At 38.4% G+C, this 14635-nt stretch overlaps 1 protein-coding gene across 2 annotated transcripts in view; it reads left to right on the top strand.

The window, feature by feature from the left end:
• The window catches only part of GRID1 (glutamate ionotropic receptor delta type subunit 1), a 525483-nt gene that overhangs the window by 408291 nt on the left and 102557 nt on the right, over nt 1–14635 (top strand). For both annotated transcript variants that reach the window (XM_039381152.1, XM_039381151.1), the window contains exons 7-8: nt 9640–9801; nt 11107–11226. In XM_039381152.1, the coding sequence (XP_039237086.1) occupies nt 9640–9801; nt 11107–11226 (282 nt within the window). The remainder of the gene's footprint in view (nt 1–9639; nt 9802–11106; nt 11227–14635) is intronic.

The raw sequence follows: 14635 nt of genomic DNA, 5'->3' as shown, positions 1-14635 counted from the left end.
TCAAACCACTTGTCAAAATTTTGCTCATACCCTTATTTCTTGCACGTATAACATACTCAGCTGGGTTTCTGCTTGGACTGGAGAAAAAGCTTTACAGAGTTTCCTGTCTTGGTCATTTTATTTGACTTTGGAAGACTACATTTCTCTCTTCCTTATTCTTCATATAGGATTTTTTCTGTCCATCTCTCTTACTCTTTGTAAATGGAAAAGACACAGTTTAGAACTTGCTGTCTTCCATTGGTCACGAGTATCCTGTGGTTTGGGCCATCAGTGTTGTCAGTATTGCCTCATCTGGAGAGAGAATACTGAAGCACTTCAGGATTCATAGTTAAATCTAGTTAGTCCTGGATAGACTTAGTATGTATCCGTGTACAGCATTTGAATGGTGTATAGTGGTATAACTGCTGTAAACTATTTAGTTTATTTCAGACATGTTCTTATGTCGTCAGCTGGAAGAAATTTTGCTGCATAACCTGCTGCTTTCCAAAATCTTTCCATTTAAATAAATGTTAGTTTTGACACCTCTTTACAAACTTGGGTTTTTGATGAAGATTTTTTTTTTAATTTCATGATGTGTTCATAAGCTCAGAATCAGTTCTCTCCTGTTTTTTGTTTTTGGAGAAGGATTTCTCTTTAGAAATGTAATTCCCATTAGTTTGGGTTTTTTACCAAATTTGTCATTTACACAGTTAATGAGTTTAACCTATGTGAGATTCTAAACATATTAAAATGTATTACAGGGACACAATGTATCTGAACTCATTTAGAATGGTCCAAAACATATAATAAGATTAAAAAGGCAAAAAGAAAACCCCAGCATACTGTGTCACAAAATTAATGAGGTTATTGCTGACAGGACTGAGGGTCCAACATCCCTGCTGAAGAACTATTCCAGGCATTGCTTTGACATTTGAGGAGAAGATATTGTGAAGTGTGGGAGGTTATTCATTGAAAGAGCTACTCTTCTCCCTGTGTAAAAATTTCATTCTTCAAAGACATGTCCATCAGATATCTTTGTAGGCATTTCTTAGCAGTTGTTCCTACAGAGCTGTGTTTTTATTCCTGAACTGTCTTCTTTTCAGGAGTCACTGCGATTTAACTTCTGTAAGTGAAGTTATGGTTTGAAAATGTGTTTGGCTGCCTAAATTTAAGAGCCTGATCCCACAGTTTTTCCAACTAAATGGCCTTATTCTCATTTGACCTCTTTAGACTGCTGTTATTACACAGCTGTGGGTGGTATTGGAGGCAGTAAATATTGATTGACCCCTATTAAAGCATTCAGTTTCTCCAATGAAGGATCAGTGAGCCACATTTTTCTTTTTTTTCATTAAAAACCTACATTTACCTGTCTCTTTACTAAAATTTAATTTGGATTTTTTGCCACATATTCAGTCATAGGGAAATTGTTTAGGAGTACCACATGAATGAAAAATATCCTTGAACTGACTTTACTGCCCATTGCACAAGATAATCTCTCCCTGAAGCCCAATGACATGTGCTTTATACAAAGTGTGTTAGCAGAAGAATTTGTTAAAAAAAAAAACAAAGCACTGTGGGTTTCCTGTGGCCACGAGGAATTTTGTGAACACTCTGGAGGCTGAAACCCCAGGTGAGCTTTTCTGCTCTGCTCAGACTGCCTCTCCTGACTGCTGGATTTCTCTATTTCCATAATTATTTCATTGAATTTTTGTTCAGTGCTCTATCAGGGAGCAGACAACAGTGGCTAGAAGAAAGGGTTAGTACCTCCATTTTTCACTTGTTATTGCCTCTGAAACCTAATTTGCACCCATATTTATTTATAAATGAGGTCGAATAAAATTATAATCTTATATTCTCTTTTGCAATTCCAACATTACCTCTTGTCCTTCTGTCTGACTCTTAGTTATGTTCAGTTGTTTTCTTTGTTAAATGTCTCCTACCAGACTTTCCCTGGATGATTAGTGTTAGCTGTGCCAAATTCTTGAGATGTTTAATGAGTGAAGCCAATGCCTCCAGCTAACAAACTTGAGCTTTACAGGGTAACCCAGGCCTCGTATTATTGTTAACATGTTGTTATAAAACATACTGGGGAAGAAAACACTCATAATTATGTTAATTACTCATAATGAACAGCTGAAGGACAGTGAACATTCAGAGAATAGAAACTGTGGGTAGGGAAAAGTGTTGTGAAATGTATAACTCAGTAAAAACAGGATAAAATGAAAAAGCAAATAAGAGCTGCTTATGAATTAAAAAGAGATTCTGAGAGTGCATTTTTCCAAAGAAATCTTTGGAAAGCCCATTGTTTGAGATGCTTAAAACTAGAATGGGCAAAGCACTAAATCAGACACAAGTTAGATTTCCTTACTGTCAGAATAATAGGCCTGTCTTTCTGCGGTTTTAGGGGTATTTTATTAATTTTATTTCAGTTGCTTCAGTGATAATAAATAAATAGCCTTTTGGAAGTTTGAAGCTGACATTTGAGTCCTTAATGAATGTTTGTTTTTTGACTCTGCTTTTCTCATGAACACCAGGCTGATGGCTGTGATTTTGTTCTCTCTCAGTATTTAGAACATTTTCATACTCGTGCAAAGTCTCACAGTGGTTTCTGCAAACCAAGAGTGGCTGACAAGGCATGGGCAGGGCCAGGAGTAACAGGAACCAGCCCACACTCTCCCAGAGGCAGCCCTAGGGAGCGATGTGGACCAGGACGTGGTGGGCAGAGTTTGCTTAGCCATTCACGTGGGAGGGCACGCAGGGAAGATGCCTCCTTGGAGGGAGGAGCATTCCAGGAGCTGAGTGGAGAGAGCTGAAGTCCACATAACGCAGTAACCAGGTAGTTCTGTGACCATCTGCACAGGTCAAGGGCACTCATCCTACCTGACCCTCAGTGCAGAATGGTGGGCATCATCTGCAGGCAGAGGCTGCACCTCTGCAGTGGAGATCTGCACCATCTACCCCAGTGGGGGCTGGTGCCTGCACCCAGATGGAGCTGCTGAAGGGAGAGGCTGAAGTGTAGACCTCAAACTTCAGGAAGTACCTGGGCCCAAACACTGGTGCAGGGTCTGGATATTTGGACCATGGGGCTCTCTTTGGAAACGTGGTCTACTGAGAGCTGATGGGCTCCATCTGTCACAGAAGGGGAAGAGCATCCTCTTTCGTAGGCTTTCCAAGCTGGTGAAGAGGGCTTTAAACTAAAATTTCCGTGGGAGGGGAATCTCAGTCCATCCCACTCCTACCAGATGATGTGAGCACCAGCAAGAGATGTCCAGAGCCTGGAAAAGGATCACAGCTCAGCAGGAGACCACCTGAAGAGCAGCACAAAGGAATTTCAGCCAGTAAGTTGGCTTCATTGGGGCCCAACTTTAATGTTTTTATGCAAACACGCATTAGGAATAAACTAGAAGAGTTAGAGATGTGCACGCTCCTGCAGGACTATGATCTTATTGGCATCATGGAGATGTGGTGGGATGGCTCTTGTGACTGGACTGTTGGAATGGGAGGGTGCAGGCTTTTAGGAATGACAGACAGTGGAAATGAGGAGGGAGTGTCTCTATGTCAATGACCAGCTGGAGTGCATGGAGCTCTGCCTGGGTTTGGATGAGGAGCTCACCGAGAGCTTAGGGGTCAGGATTAAAGGGAGGACAGGGGCAGATGGCATTATAGTGGCCATACAGGCCATCCGACCAGGAAGACTGAGAGCGTGAGGGTTCTGCACAGATGGATAGGAGTGGCATCACATTCACAGGCCCTAGTCCTCATGTGGTACTTCAGCCACCCTGGTATTTCTTGGAGAAACATCAGAGCAGGGCATGAAAAATCCAGGATGTTCTTGAAATGCTTTCTTCTTCCAGTGACAGAGCATCCAAAGAAGAGGGGTGCTATGCTGGACCTTGTTCTCGCTAACAAGGAGGGGGCTGGTAAGGAAAGTGAAGCTCCAGGGCAGCCTTGGCTGCAGTGACCATGAAATGGTGGAGTTCAGCATCCTTAGGGCAGCGAGGAGGGTGCACAGCAACCTCACCATCCTGGAGTTCAGGGGAGCAAAGAGGAAGACAGTCAAAAATACTGGGAGGACTGTATGGATGAACAAATAGCCCCTGGACAAACTCAAACACTAAAAGGAACCCTACAGAGGGTGGAAGCAAGGACAGGAAACCTGAGAGACATACAAAGAAATTGTCTGAGCAACCAGGGATCGGGTTAGAAAAGCTAAAGCCCTGATAGAATTAAGACTGGAGAGGGAGTAAAGGGCAAAAATAAAATCTTCTATAGGTACAGTTGGTGATAAAAGGGAGACTAGGGAAACTGTGAACTCTCTCTGAATGGAAATAGGAGACCTGGTTACCCAGGATAAGGAGAAGGCTGAGGTACTCAATGATTTATTTGCCTCAGACTTCACTGACAAGTGCTCCGGTGACAGAGAACTTGTGGATGCTCCGTCTCTGTCAGTGTCCAAGGCCAGGATGGATGGGGCTTTGAGCAACTTGCTCGTTCTAGTGAACCTGCCACTCTAGTGAATGTCATGCCTGCCCATGGCAGGGATGTTGGAACTAGATGATCTTTAAGGTCCCTTCCAACACGAGACATTTTATGATTCTATGAAACTTATTTAAGAGAATGAAACAGGTTAAATTTTCAGTCTCTCCACTCCGACAATGTCTTTGTAAGCACACCATTATACCACAAGTACCCATCCATCTTCGCTGCTCTGAGTAAGATGCATTCTGCCATTAGAGACACGAGTGTGTAACTCTCTCTGGCACTACTTGAACTCTGAAAGTTGAAATACAGTTTTAGGGCATGCTGGTCTGTGCATATGCAGCCACCATGATACCACTCCCCAGGCATCAAGTGTTTCTGCTGCTGGCAGGCTGCACTTGATCTGAGCTCCTCTTCCATCTGCTTCATCCTTGGAGCTGACTGCTGTGGCTACTCACAGAGCAATTTTGGCAGCAGCAAGGTACAGATGCCCAGCTTGGGAATGAGGTTTTGAAGTAGTGGCATCTCAGTGTCAGCTTGCCTTCCCAGCTGGTCTCTTCAGCATTCTTCTCTGGCTGGACTCCTGGTTCTCCTGGAGAACTCAGAAGCTGTGGTCAGTTTTTGTGGCTTGCTGGCCTTCCCAGAAGAACACTTGTCTCTGATTAGTCCTCCTGAAGGAGCTAAAAGCTATCTTCCTACATAACTTTAAAAGTAAAATCACTCTGGAAAATCTCATGAAATTCGCATAGAAACCTCTATGAAATGATATTTAATAATGTGATAGATTTCCGTTCTTGTTGAAAATTTCTGCTGTTGTCTACTAGTGTATGGTGGATTTATTTCTTTAATACGAAAGAGAACTTCATAAAGTCTGGAATAATTTCCAGAAGATAAACTAGAACATACCTAAAATTACTCATGTACAAGCACAATCTTTAACATATTGGTGAAGCAGTCACCATCATTCTTATAGCAGATAGATTAAAAAGCATTTCAGTACCTCCTGCTCTTACGCTGTCAGCAATGGAGTGAAAGAAGAACTGAAAATTACTGTCTCTTCCTCCAAACATGACTGAAATTAAACACTTTGTTCTAGTCTAGGAATTTTTATTCTATTAAGGGGAATCTCTTCAGGCAGATATATGTCCTTCCCTCCCCTATTCCCCTGTGAATATACAAATAGGGGAAATAAAAAATGCTCCAGAGCTTTGAAATCCCAAAGAAGCCAAATACATTTCCTTGTTTTTCTTGTCTCTTGCTTTGCTATGAATTCTGAATGCTACCTGAAGATTAATTTTTAAGTTTACTTTTTTCTCATGCCTCTGACAGTACAGGTGGAGTTGGAGTATGGCTTAACCACTGATATCTCACAAATTCTCTTTCAATGTCATGTCTGTACTCACAGGGGTTTTGATAGTTCACTGAAAATTAAAATATGTGTGCAGTTGCAGTTTCAAGTGTATACAGGCTATGACTGCCAAATCTTTTTTCTTCTCAAAGCATCACTGTTCTGGAGGTTACAGCAAACTCAGATTGCAGATATGATCTAGGACATCTGCAGAGATTTTGCTGTGTTAAAATGTAACAGAGGAAATTATTATATCCCTGAATTTACTGGGACATCAGGCCAGAATTTCTGTATCTTAAGTAACTTTTTTTCTACAAGAGAATACATATATGGTAATGAATTCAAGTAGAAAGCGAATATTATTTTGAGAAGAGGATCATATCTGAGGTGTTTAAGTATTTTTGTCTACCTCAGAAAGGAATTAGAAAAAAAAGTAGATAAAAATATACCTTATAGTAATTTAATAATATATCTTACTGTAGGTATTGAAGGAATCAACTGTTCAGCTACAGTCACAGAACACTACTCAGGCATCAGATTGGACCTGATTGCATAATTCTGTTTTCTAGCATAAATCTAGTTCCCATTTGGAATTAGGTAAAGACAGTAAGTTTATACTACAGTGGATAGTCAGGAGCTGGGTTTTGCTCTGCCCACTGTGCTGAAGCATGGTGATATTTTTTGTTCTTGACTGTGTTTTGCACTTCAAAGGGACTCAGCCTAGAGGACTACCAAAACAATAACATCATGTGAACGTCCTGTCTTCTCTTCTTCTACATAAACACACTGTCTATGCACTGATTTTTGATCACTGTGCAAAACCAGATGCCTTGACTCATAGGCTGTATAAATTTTAAAGGCTTCCCTTTATAGAGTGGAGTTATACATTTTGTGTTAAGTTATGGCTTAACTAGCAGACTGAACAAAGAAAATATTTAAAAAAAAAAAAAAGAGAATTTGTTTTCTTAATGTTACAGATCCACCCTTAGTTGTGGAAGTTTTGATGCTGGGTTTTTAGTAGCTTGCACATTTTCTGTTCTAAAAAAAAGAAGTGTTGCTTGTGTGAATAAGATTCAACTTACTCTTCAGTACGATATTGACCTTCAGTGAGAAAATATAGTTATATATGCATGTGGTTATTTCTGGATAGAGTATGTTTTTTTGCTGATTAGAATTTTGCTGATTAGAATTTTGCTGATTAGAAACCACCATATACTCATGTTTTGGATGAGGCTTTCAGTAGAAGAGAACTGGAGTGGCGAAATACCAGTGGATATTTGTGTACAACAAGACGTGCAGAATATTCTTTTCATGGCAAAAAGTAACTTGCTGTATTCTCTACAACATTTCCTCCTGCCTTGGTACAGGAGGAAATACAGATATATGATAGAAGGGTATAAGTAGAGGGAGACTCCTCTTGTGCAGACCCTTTCTTGCTGTCACTCAGTTTATACAATTTTTTCAAAAGAAATTAATGGAACAATAGTGATACAAATTCCATTATAAATCTAGCTAAACTATAAGGATTAAGTTGGTAAACACAGGTGTGGTTTGTTTTGCTCTGCAGCATAAGGTAATTTGAGTTGGATGCATGGTCATGTAGGCTGAGATCCTCAACACAATTCTCACAAGCTCTCAGTAAGTTATACCTGCAGAACTGGGGTGTTTTCTTCAAAAGCAGAAAAAGTAGAAAGAGTAAGAAAACAATGTACCCAAGTGCATCTTCTGTTTTGTCCTAGAGATCTCTGCTAGCATACCAAGCACACTGTTTTTGGGTGTGAGGCTGCAGTTTTCTAGAACTGCAAAAGAAAAGTGATAAACAGAGAAAACCCAAAGCATTCCTGATTTGTGGCAGTTCCAAGGCAACAGACAATGAGTTGTCAGTTAAAAGGGAGGATGTGAAATAAAACTCAGTGGGGAGCAAAAAGGACCATGATGGTACATAAGAAATGGTATTTTTCCCTATGCATGTAAAACCTATTTCTAAGCAAGTGGATTTTGTGGTGTGTGGTTTATCTTGTGGGATCTGAGGTTTGTTTTGATTTTTTTCTGTGAAGAGTAATTTAACCTAGGAGAAGAAAAGTGCCCTGTTGAATAATAAGGATCCACTTGGTTGCTGTATTTGGAAGTTGTTTGGAAAATATCTGGAGATTAGGGAAACAAATGAAATTGAGAAGAAGAAAACTTAGTTGCTGGGACTCTTACTAACTCTTTACTAAGGAAATCTGGAAAGTAGCTACTTTGAAAACTGTTTTTAAAGGAAAAGGATTAACTGGATAAAATAGCAAATATAGGTAATGTGGACTGCTTGTTCAACAAGGCTCAAAAGAAAAGAAGGGAATAACGGTGTCACTGGCAGCTGGAAGTGATTCTCACTGATAGTTTCTCATAAGGTCTGTATTATTTTCATATTAAGATCCCTTTTTATATTTAGTCAAATTTGTGGGTATTCTCAACCTTTTTTTTCATGTATTTGCTTTGTATTTTGGTTCTTTCAAAATGAATTTTTGTTTATATATCTTCTGTTCAGATTTACTTATACTAGAATATTTTTTAAAGTGCCTAGGTTATCAATTTATGTTGAACTCCAGATTATGGAACATGAAACATTTTGTTTCTGAAGATTAGAATCTTAGAGATATCAGGAGTTTACTTGGAGCCAGTGATGCAACAGTAATACATGTTTAAGCTTTCACAGTGACACTTTTATTGGCACACTTAGAGAATGACATTTTTATAGGAAGTATGCAGCTGCATTAACTTCCACATGTAACCCCTTCCTGGTCTCGAGGCATCACTTTCTAAGGTGAACTAGAAATATTACAGAAGATAAATGGCATATTCATGGATCACCCTGATTAAAGCCTTCAGCTGGGAGAATATATTTTTAATAATAATTAAAAAATGCCATATTCTGCAAATTATGTGAACTGGAGATTTGAATCTAGTAAAGAGTAAATCAAACCTCCTGCGCGTAAGTTTGAAGAAGAGTGCATGTGAACTCTGGAAACAGGTGAAGAGTATTTAATTATTTTTGTTAAATCACTTCTCAGCAAACTCCCACTGCTGAAGTTTTATCAACTGTGTTGCATACCACTACATGTCAAAGATCTGATGTTGTATTGCTGGCCATGTCTTGATTTGAAAAATGAAATACATAGCTCAGCATTACTAGTGTGGTGTTCTGTTCTTACTGAAGCCCTTATCCTCAATTATTGTTCTCATTATCTCTCATGTAAATTGAAGAATAAGGAGACTAAAATCAATAGTTCCACAGAAAGAAGCATAGTAACTAGTCTCCTGTATATTTGGTGGAGAGAGATGATAAGACCAAAATAATACTGTAATGTCCCCTCCCTTTGTTCTAAACAGTTGCATTAGTTTGCATTCATGCACTGTGGTGGGTTTGCTGTGCCAGAAATTACCAAGGAGATTGCTCAAAGGAATAAAAACCCCAACAACTTAATTCTATTCCGTCTTTCTCTCCTTGCTGAAAGGACTGACAAAGTAGCAATCCTTGTCTTTCATTGATAGATAGCTGTACTCCCTCTCTAGCTGAGTTTATATGTGAAGTGTGATCTCTTACTTTACAGCACTGCATTGCAGTGGTGTAGGTAATGCTCAGGCAGTGTATGTGAGCCAGTCCCCCAGCCAGAAGGACCCAGGTTCACTGATATTTGTCTCAAATGCCCTGACTATTGAACATGTCAAACATTCCCAGCTTTTAGTTTTTACTTATGCCTTACTTTTGTTCACTTTATTAGCTGGTTTTTGCAGTTTCTTTAAAAGGTGCTCAAATAAACAAAGAGGCTCATTCTTATTATTGCTTGCAGGTTTCCAACCTGTACCTCTATGACAGTGTGCTCATGCTGGCCAATGCTTTCCACAGAAAACTGGAGGACAGGAAATGGCACAGCATGGCAAGCCTGAACTGCATGAGGAAATCCACCAAACCTTGGAATGGAGGGAGATCCATGCTAGAGACTATTAAGAAGGTGAGAAAAGAAAAACCACAGTCGTGTGAGCAATTGAAAGAATTGTTTCATTTCTACTCGAGCGTTTGAAGAGGTTTTTTATTCAACTTTTCTTTGATTTATTAAAAGCAAGTGATTTACAACTACCAGGAATGATCCACAGCTATTAAATGAGTGAATGATTTATGACAAACAAATTGCAGAAATTGCAGTGTTGCTCCAGTGGTGTGTGTTTTACCTCTGTTGTTCTCACAGCCGCCTTCTGTGGAGATACCACGATTAGGAGTAGTCATTTGTAGAAATGGAAGCATGCATTTTATAAAGAGAACAACCTAAGGAGCTCAGGGGGGCAACCAGTGATGTGGTTTAAGACTTTTGTTCCATTTACTAAACTCAACTAGCTTTGCATGTTAGCTGAGCATTGATAAGTATGTTTTTGTGTACTGTAGGGATCTGATTTAGCTAAGTTGTCACTAACAGTTACACTGTCTTGCAGCATTGCTGAATTACTCAAATATGGACAGTACTGTGGTTTGTAGATGCATGGCGGCTTCTTGTATGAAAGTTATTTGATCACGAATACTAGTGGAAAAAAAAACCTCATTTTTTACTATCCTAACTTTAGAAATTATTATGAGGAAATCCCTTGTTTCCCAATATATATGGATGAAATAATTTTCCTCCAGTAAAAAGATTCAGTTTGATCATTCTGATCAGTCCTAATGATGCTATTCTTTGTTGCTAAATTATTTCAAACTTTGGTGTCACTTCCAGCTTCTTTGCTACAAACCCAAAATCAAACTCGGTGATACTTTCACAGAGATACTTCCAATTATAACTTTTTTTTTCCCCTGCCTCTCTTGGGAGCACAGCAGGCATACTCTTTTTTTTGGACTGGAGTTTCATGCCTTTGTATTCAGACCCAGAAGTGAACATGCTTCAGTTCAAGTAGATACTGAAATAGCTGTTGTCTCATAGTCCACCAAAGTCCTTCTCTTCTCTGGACTCTGTTTCTGTGAACAATGATGTCCTGATGGCCATAAACAGTGGATGTGTTAGTGCTAAAAAAATTTAAAAAAAAAAAAAAAAAAAAAAAAAAAAAAAAAAAAAAAAAAAAAAAAAAAAAAAAAGAAAGAAAAAAACCCCCAAATTAAAGTCTTTTGTCTGGCACTGGTTTGAGGTTTGAGCTACTTAAGGACATGTAATTGCTACATTTAAGTTCACTGTAAGCATTTTCAAAGCAGATTTTGCCTATCTTTAATGCAGAGGAGTGTTTATAAAGGTAAATTTGTTCTATTCTAAACTTCTTAAAACTTATTTCCTCAGGGCCATATAACTGGGCTTACTGGTGTTATGGAGTTCAGAGAAGATGGTGCCAACCCCTATGTTCAATTTGAAATCCTGGGCACAAGCTACAGCGAAACCTTTGGCAAAGATGTGCGGAGGGTAAAGACATGCTGTTTCTTTCTTTTCACCTAAATAAAGTGCATTCTGCTTCACGGGTGGAAATGTTATTCTGAAGAATGAATTAGTGGTATGCTGCAGAAGAAATTTACTATAAGAGAAATATTTTCTAATTTATTACACACTTAAATCTTGAAAACTAATTTTATATTGGTAGGCAGGAATTCTGCAATTTGTTTCCCATGTGCAGTAATGATGAAGTGCCATAACAATCCTGTGAACATAATAGTGAAGACTGCACGATTCTGCTCATCTATTTTATTGTTAATTAAGATATGATTGATATAATATAAATATGGAAGATATAATACAACTGGCACTTGTCTTACTAAGGAAGGTAACTGAGAATATAAATTACCTAAACACACAAAGATGTTCCAAGTATAGCTACTACAAGAATTTGAGATACATAAATAAAAAACTGTAGAGAAGATAATTTCCCAAATTAATGATGCTATATCCTGAAAAATAAAGGATGATTCATCAGTGGTAGCTGGTGGAGTAAGAACTGATGGGGATTAGAAGGCAGTTAAAATGGTTCTAAGGTGTTATTAACATAAATTGTCTTGGGCTAAGAAGGCTACCTGGAACAAGCTCATGCAGAGGGGATGCTCCAAAAGTGTGTGAAACTCTCAATTGAACAGTGAGGTACTGATTGGAACCCAGGACACAAATAATTTCTAAACTGGTCAGCTGGTTGAAATATAGACATTACCACTGTGTGATTAATGGATCCTACATTAAACAGAGCTAAACAAAGAGGTTTTCCATGAAGAATCAAAATATATGACATTTTCTATTTCCATTTGACCATTGGTTTCTGTGATTTGTTTTGATTCATCTAAATTACTGAAGTCTAAATGGAAAAACAAGCAATAATGCAAAAACAATGTATTCGCATTATCATTTTTATCAGCAAAACATGAGGTTCTTTCAGAGTCTAGTTTGGCACAAGGATTCTGGACGTGGAGCCAAAGGCATTCAATATCTATTAGAAATTCAACAGAAGGCAGATAAGTATTGGAAATGCATAAAATTCCAGGAGATATAATTGAAAATTTTCTCTTGCCAAAAAAAATGTGTTTGAACACTTCAGATTGGCTAGGCACCCTCCTATATTGTAATGGCCAGAAAAGGCTATTTCTCAGTCTGCTTTCACTTCTAGAAGATTGAAAATTAGGAAGTCTTAAGTTTCAAACCCTACCTGAATTATTAAAAAATATATACTCTATTGTCTCAGTTTGGAAAAGTGTTGTCTATTTAAGAAAACAAAGTCAGCTTAGGAGGTCTAGGAAACAATTCCAGCTGATAGTCAGAAGTATACACCTCCCTTTTTGCACAAGTATGCAGAACAGAAGTATCTGGTGCCACGTGAGATGCTGTGGACTGTCCTGCTGTGTTTCCAGCTACCACTACAGAAAAGCATGAGTGTCCTGCCAGTGCTGTGTTATCCTTAGCACATGGATGTCATGGGGTGTTTCAGTTTGGTTCCATTTTGTTACAGAATTCCCAAGTGACTTTGCATAAGTCACATAGTGGCTTGATGCTTTGATTTCCCTTTCAGTAAAATTGGCATGAACACCACTCAGCACAGGTTTCAGCCTTAAAGGCAAATTATGATGTGTGAGTATATGTTATTACTTTTTTTTTCTGATGTGTATTTCAAACATGGTGACACAGATACAAAAGCTCTCACTTCGGCATATGTAGCAGACTGACCACATTGACTTATAATCCAGAGGTGTGAAGTGGAGAGAGCTAAAATACCACTCAAAAGGGACCAAAAGGCAAAGAAATAGGTAAAATGACTAAATGGAAAAATTGCTAAAATGGCTTACCTGATATACTACTGATCACTTTTGATCCCTAATGTGCTACTTTGGGATTAGGTGTTTAATGTAGGAGGCCTAACTTTTTGAATGTCAAATCCAGAACATTATGCAGTTCCCAAAAATGAAAGGGAGTATAATTCTAAATGGGTAAAAAGCTAATGGCTGTGGAATACTGCTCTGAGATAAAATAAAATTATACTTTTAGTCTAATAGAGAGAGAGAGTAAAAAGTCAGCAATATGCCCAAAAAGTCTATAGAAGAAGTTGGAAGAGATGATACCTCTCAGAGCATGACTACCATGGAACTACTGGAATTCAGTTATTTGAATTGACTTGTATTATTGCAGCAAATATATGTTATAGCTTAGAATTACTTTTAAAAACTCAGAAAGTCATGTTTGTCTTGTTTATATTACTTGAGTGAGAGACCAATTCTTATTTATTATCAGTTGTTTCCATTTTCCTTTGCTCAGTTTTAGCTGTGGAGGCACATATTTTGGGTAGAAAACAGAAGGTTCTTCTACCTGGTTTTCTTTTCTTCTGCATGGAGAGCATCTGTATTTATTTATCCCTGTCCAGATCCTACAAAAAATTCTTTGCACTTGGGATCTGTGACAGGGTAAGGCAAAAGACTATAACATTAAGTGTTGAACCTTAGATGGAATCCAGTCGAAAGCAAGTGGACTTTTAACTCTCAACATCCCTTACAATGTTTCTTGGGGATCATTCCCACCAGAAAGACTCCTAGGAGGGTGTCCAAGATAGTAACTAAAATCTAGCAGGAATTTTCAGAGCTATTTTGTAGAGGCATCTTGACTTTCCAGTTGCCCTGAGATCAGATCTTTCTGCAGACAATTGTTGCTTTCACTAGCTGTGATTTAGGCAGGAGTGCAAGTAAATATATGTATTTTCTTGCTTAGTATACCTTCTGCTTTATTCAACAAGTCGCTTAGTATGTCTTTTGGTACACAGGTCTAACAACATGTGGTTTTCCTAAAGGCTTATAGTGCTTTTGTATGCACCATTTATTTTTCCTTTGGGTGTACTTTAGTGAAAGGGAAACTTCAGAAAATGCTCTAATTTCTTTGGCTGAAACATAAAAGAACAGGATATGTCCCTTAAGGTATATCACCTTGTTAACAACAGGCTCAGGCAATTGCCTTCTATTCACTGTGTCTATGTGGAGATTTAGAAAGCATGGTGTACTTGTGCTTAAAAAAGAGATTAGTGTGGTGGTTTATCAGGGCATTTGAAACTTGAAGACTGTTAGACAAACCAGGCTTAAATGCCTAGTGCTTGGCAATTACCCCTATGATTTATGTTCCTGCTGTCTGTAAACACCTTTAGAAATAGCAACCAGGGTATCTCTATATTTTAAAAAAATATAATAAAAATAATTAAATACAGAAAGTGATAAAGGAAGAAGTAAGAATAAAGCTGATGTCCTACTTCCGTGGTACAAGGGACATAAAGTAGGAAAGCAAGTCAGGACTACATTAATTCACTCCTTGGTGACCATCTATTAGTTCTTATTAATGAAAACCTTCATGTAACTGTCAG

This window comes from Pipra filicauda, unplaced genomic scaffold, assembly GCF_003945595.2.
Source record: "Pipra filicauda isolate LSUMZ 115617 unplaced genomic scaffold, ASM394559v2 scaffold214_size1419223_pilon, whole genome shotgun sequence".
NCBI classification, from domain to species: domain Eukaryota; kingdom Metazoa; phylum Chordata; class Aves; order Passeriformes; family Pipridae; genus Pipra; species Pipra filicauda.
The sequence above is the reverse complement of the archived record's forward strand: the minus strand, read 5'-3'. Positions and strand labels throughout refer to the sequence as shown.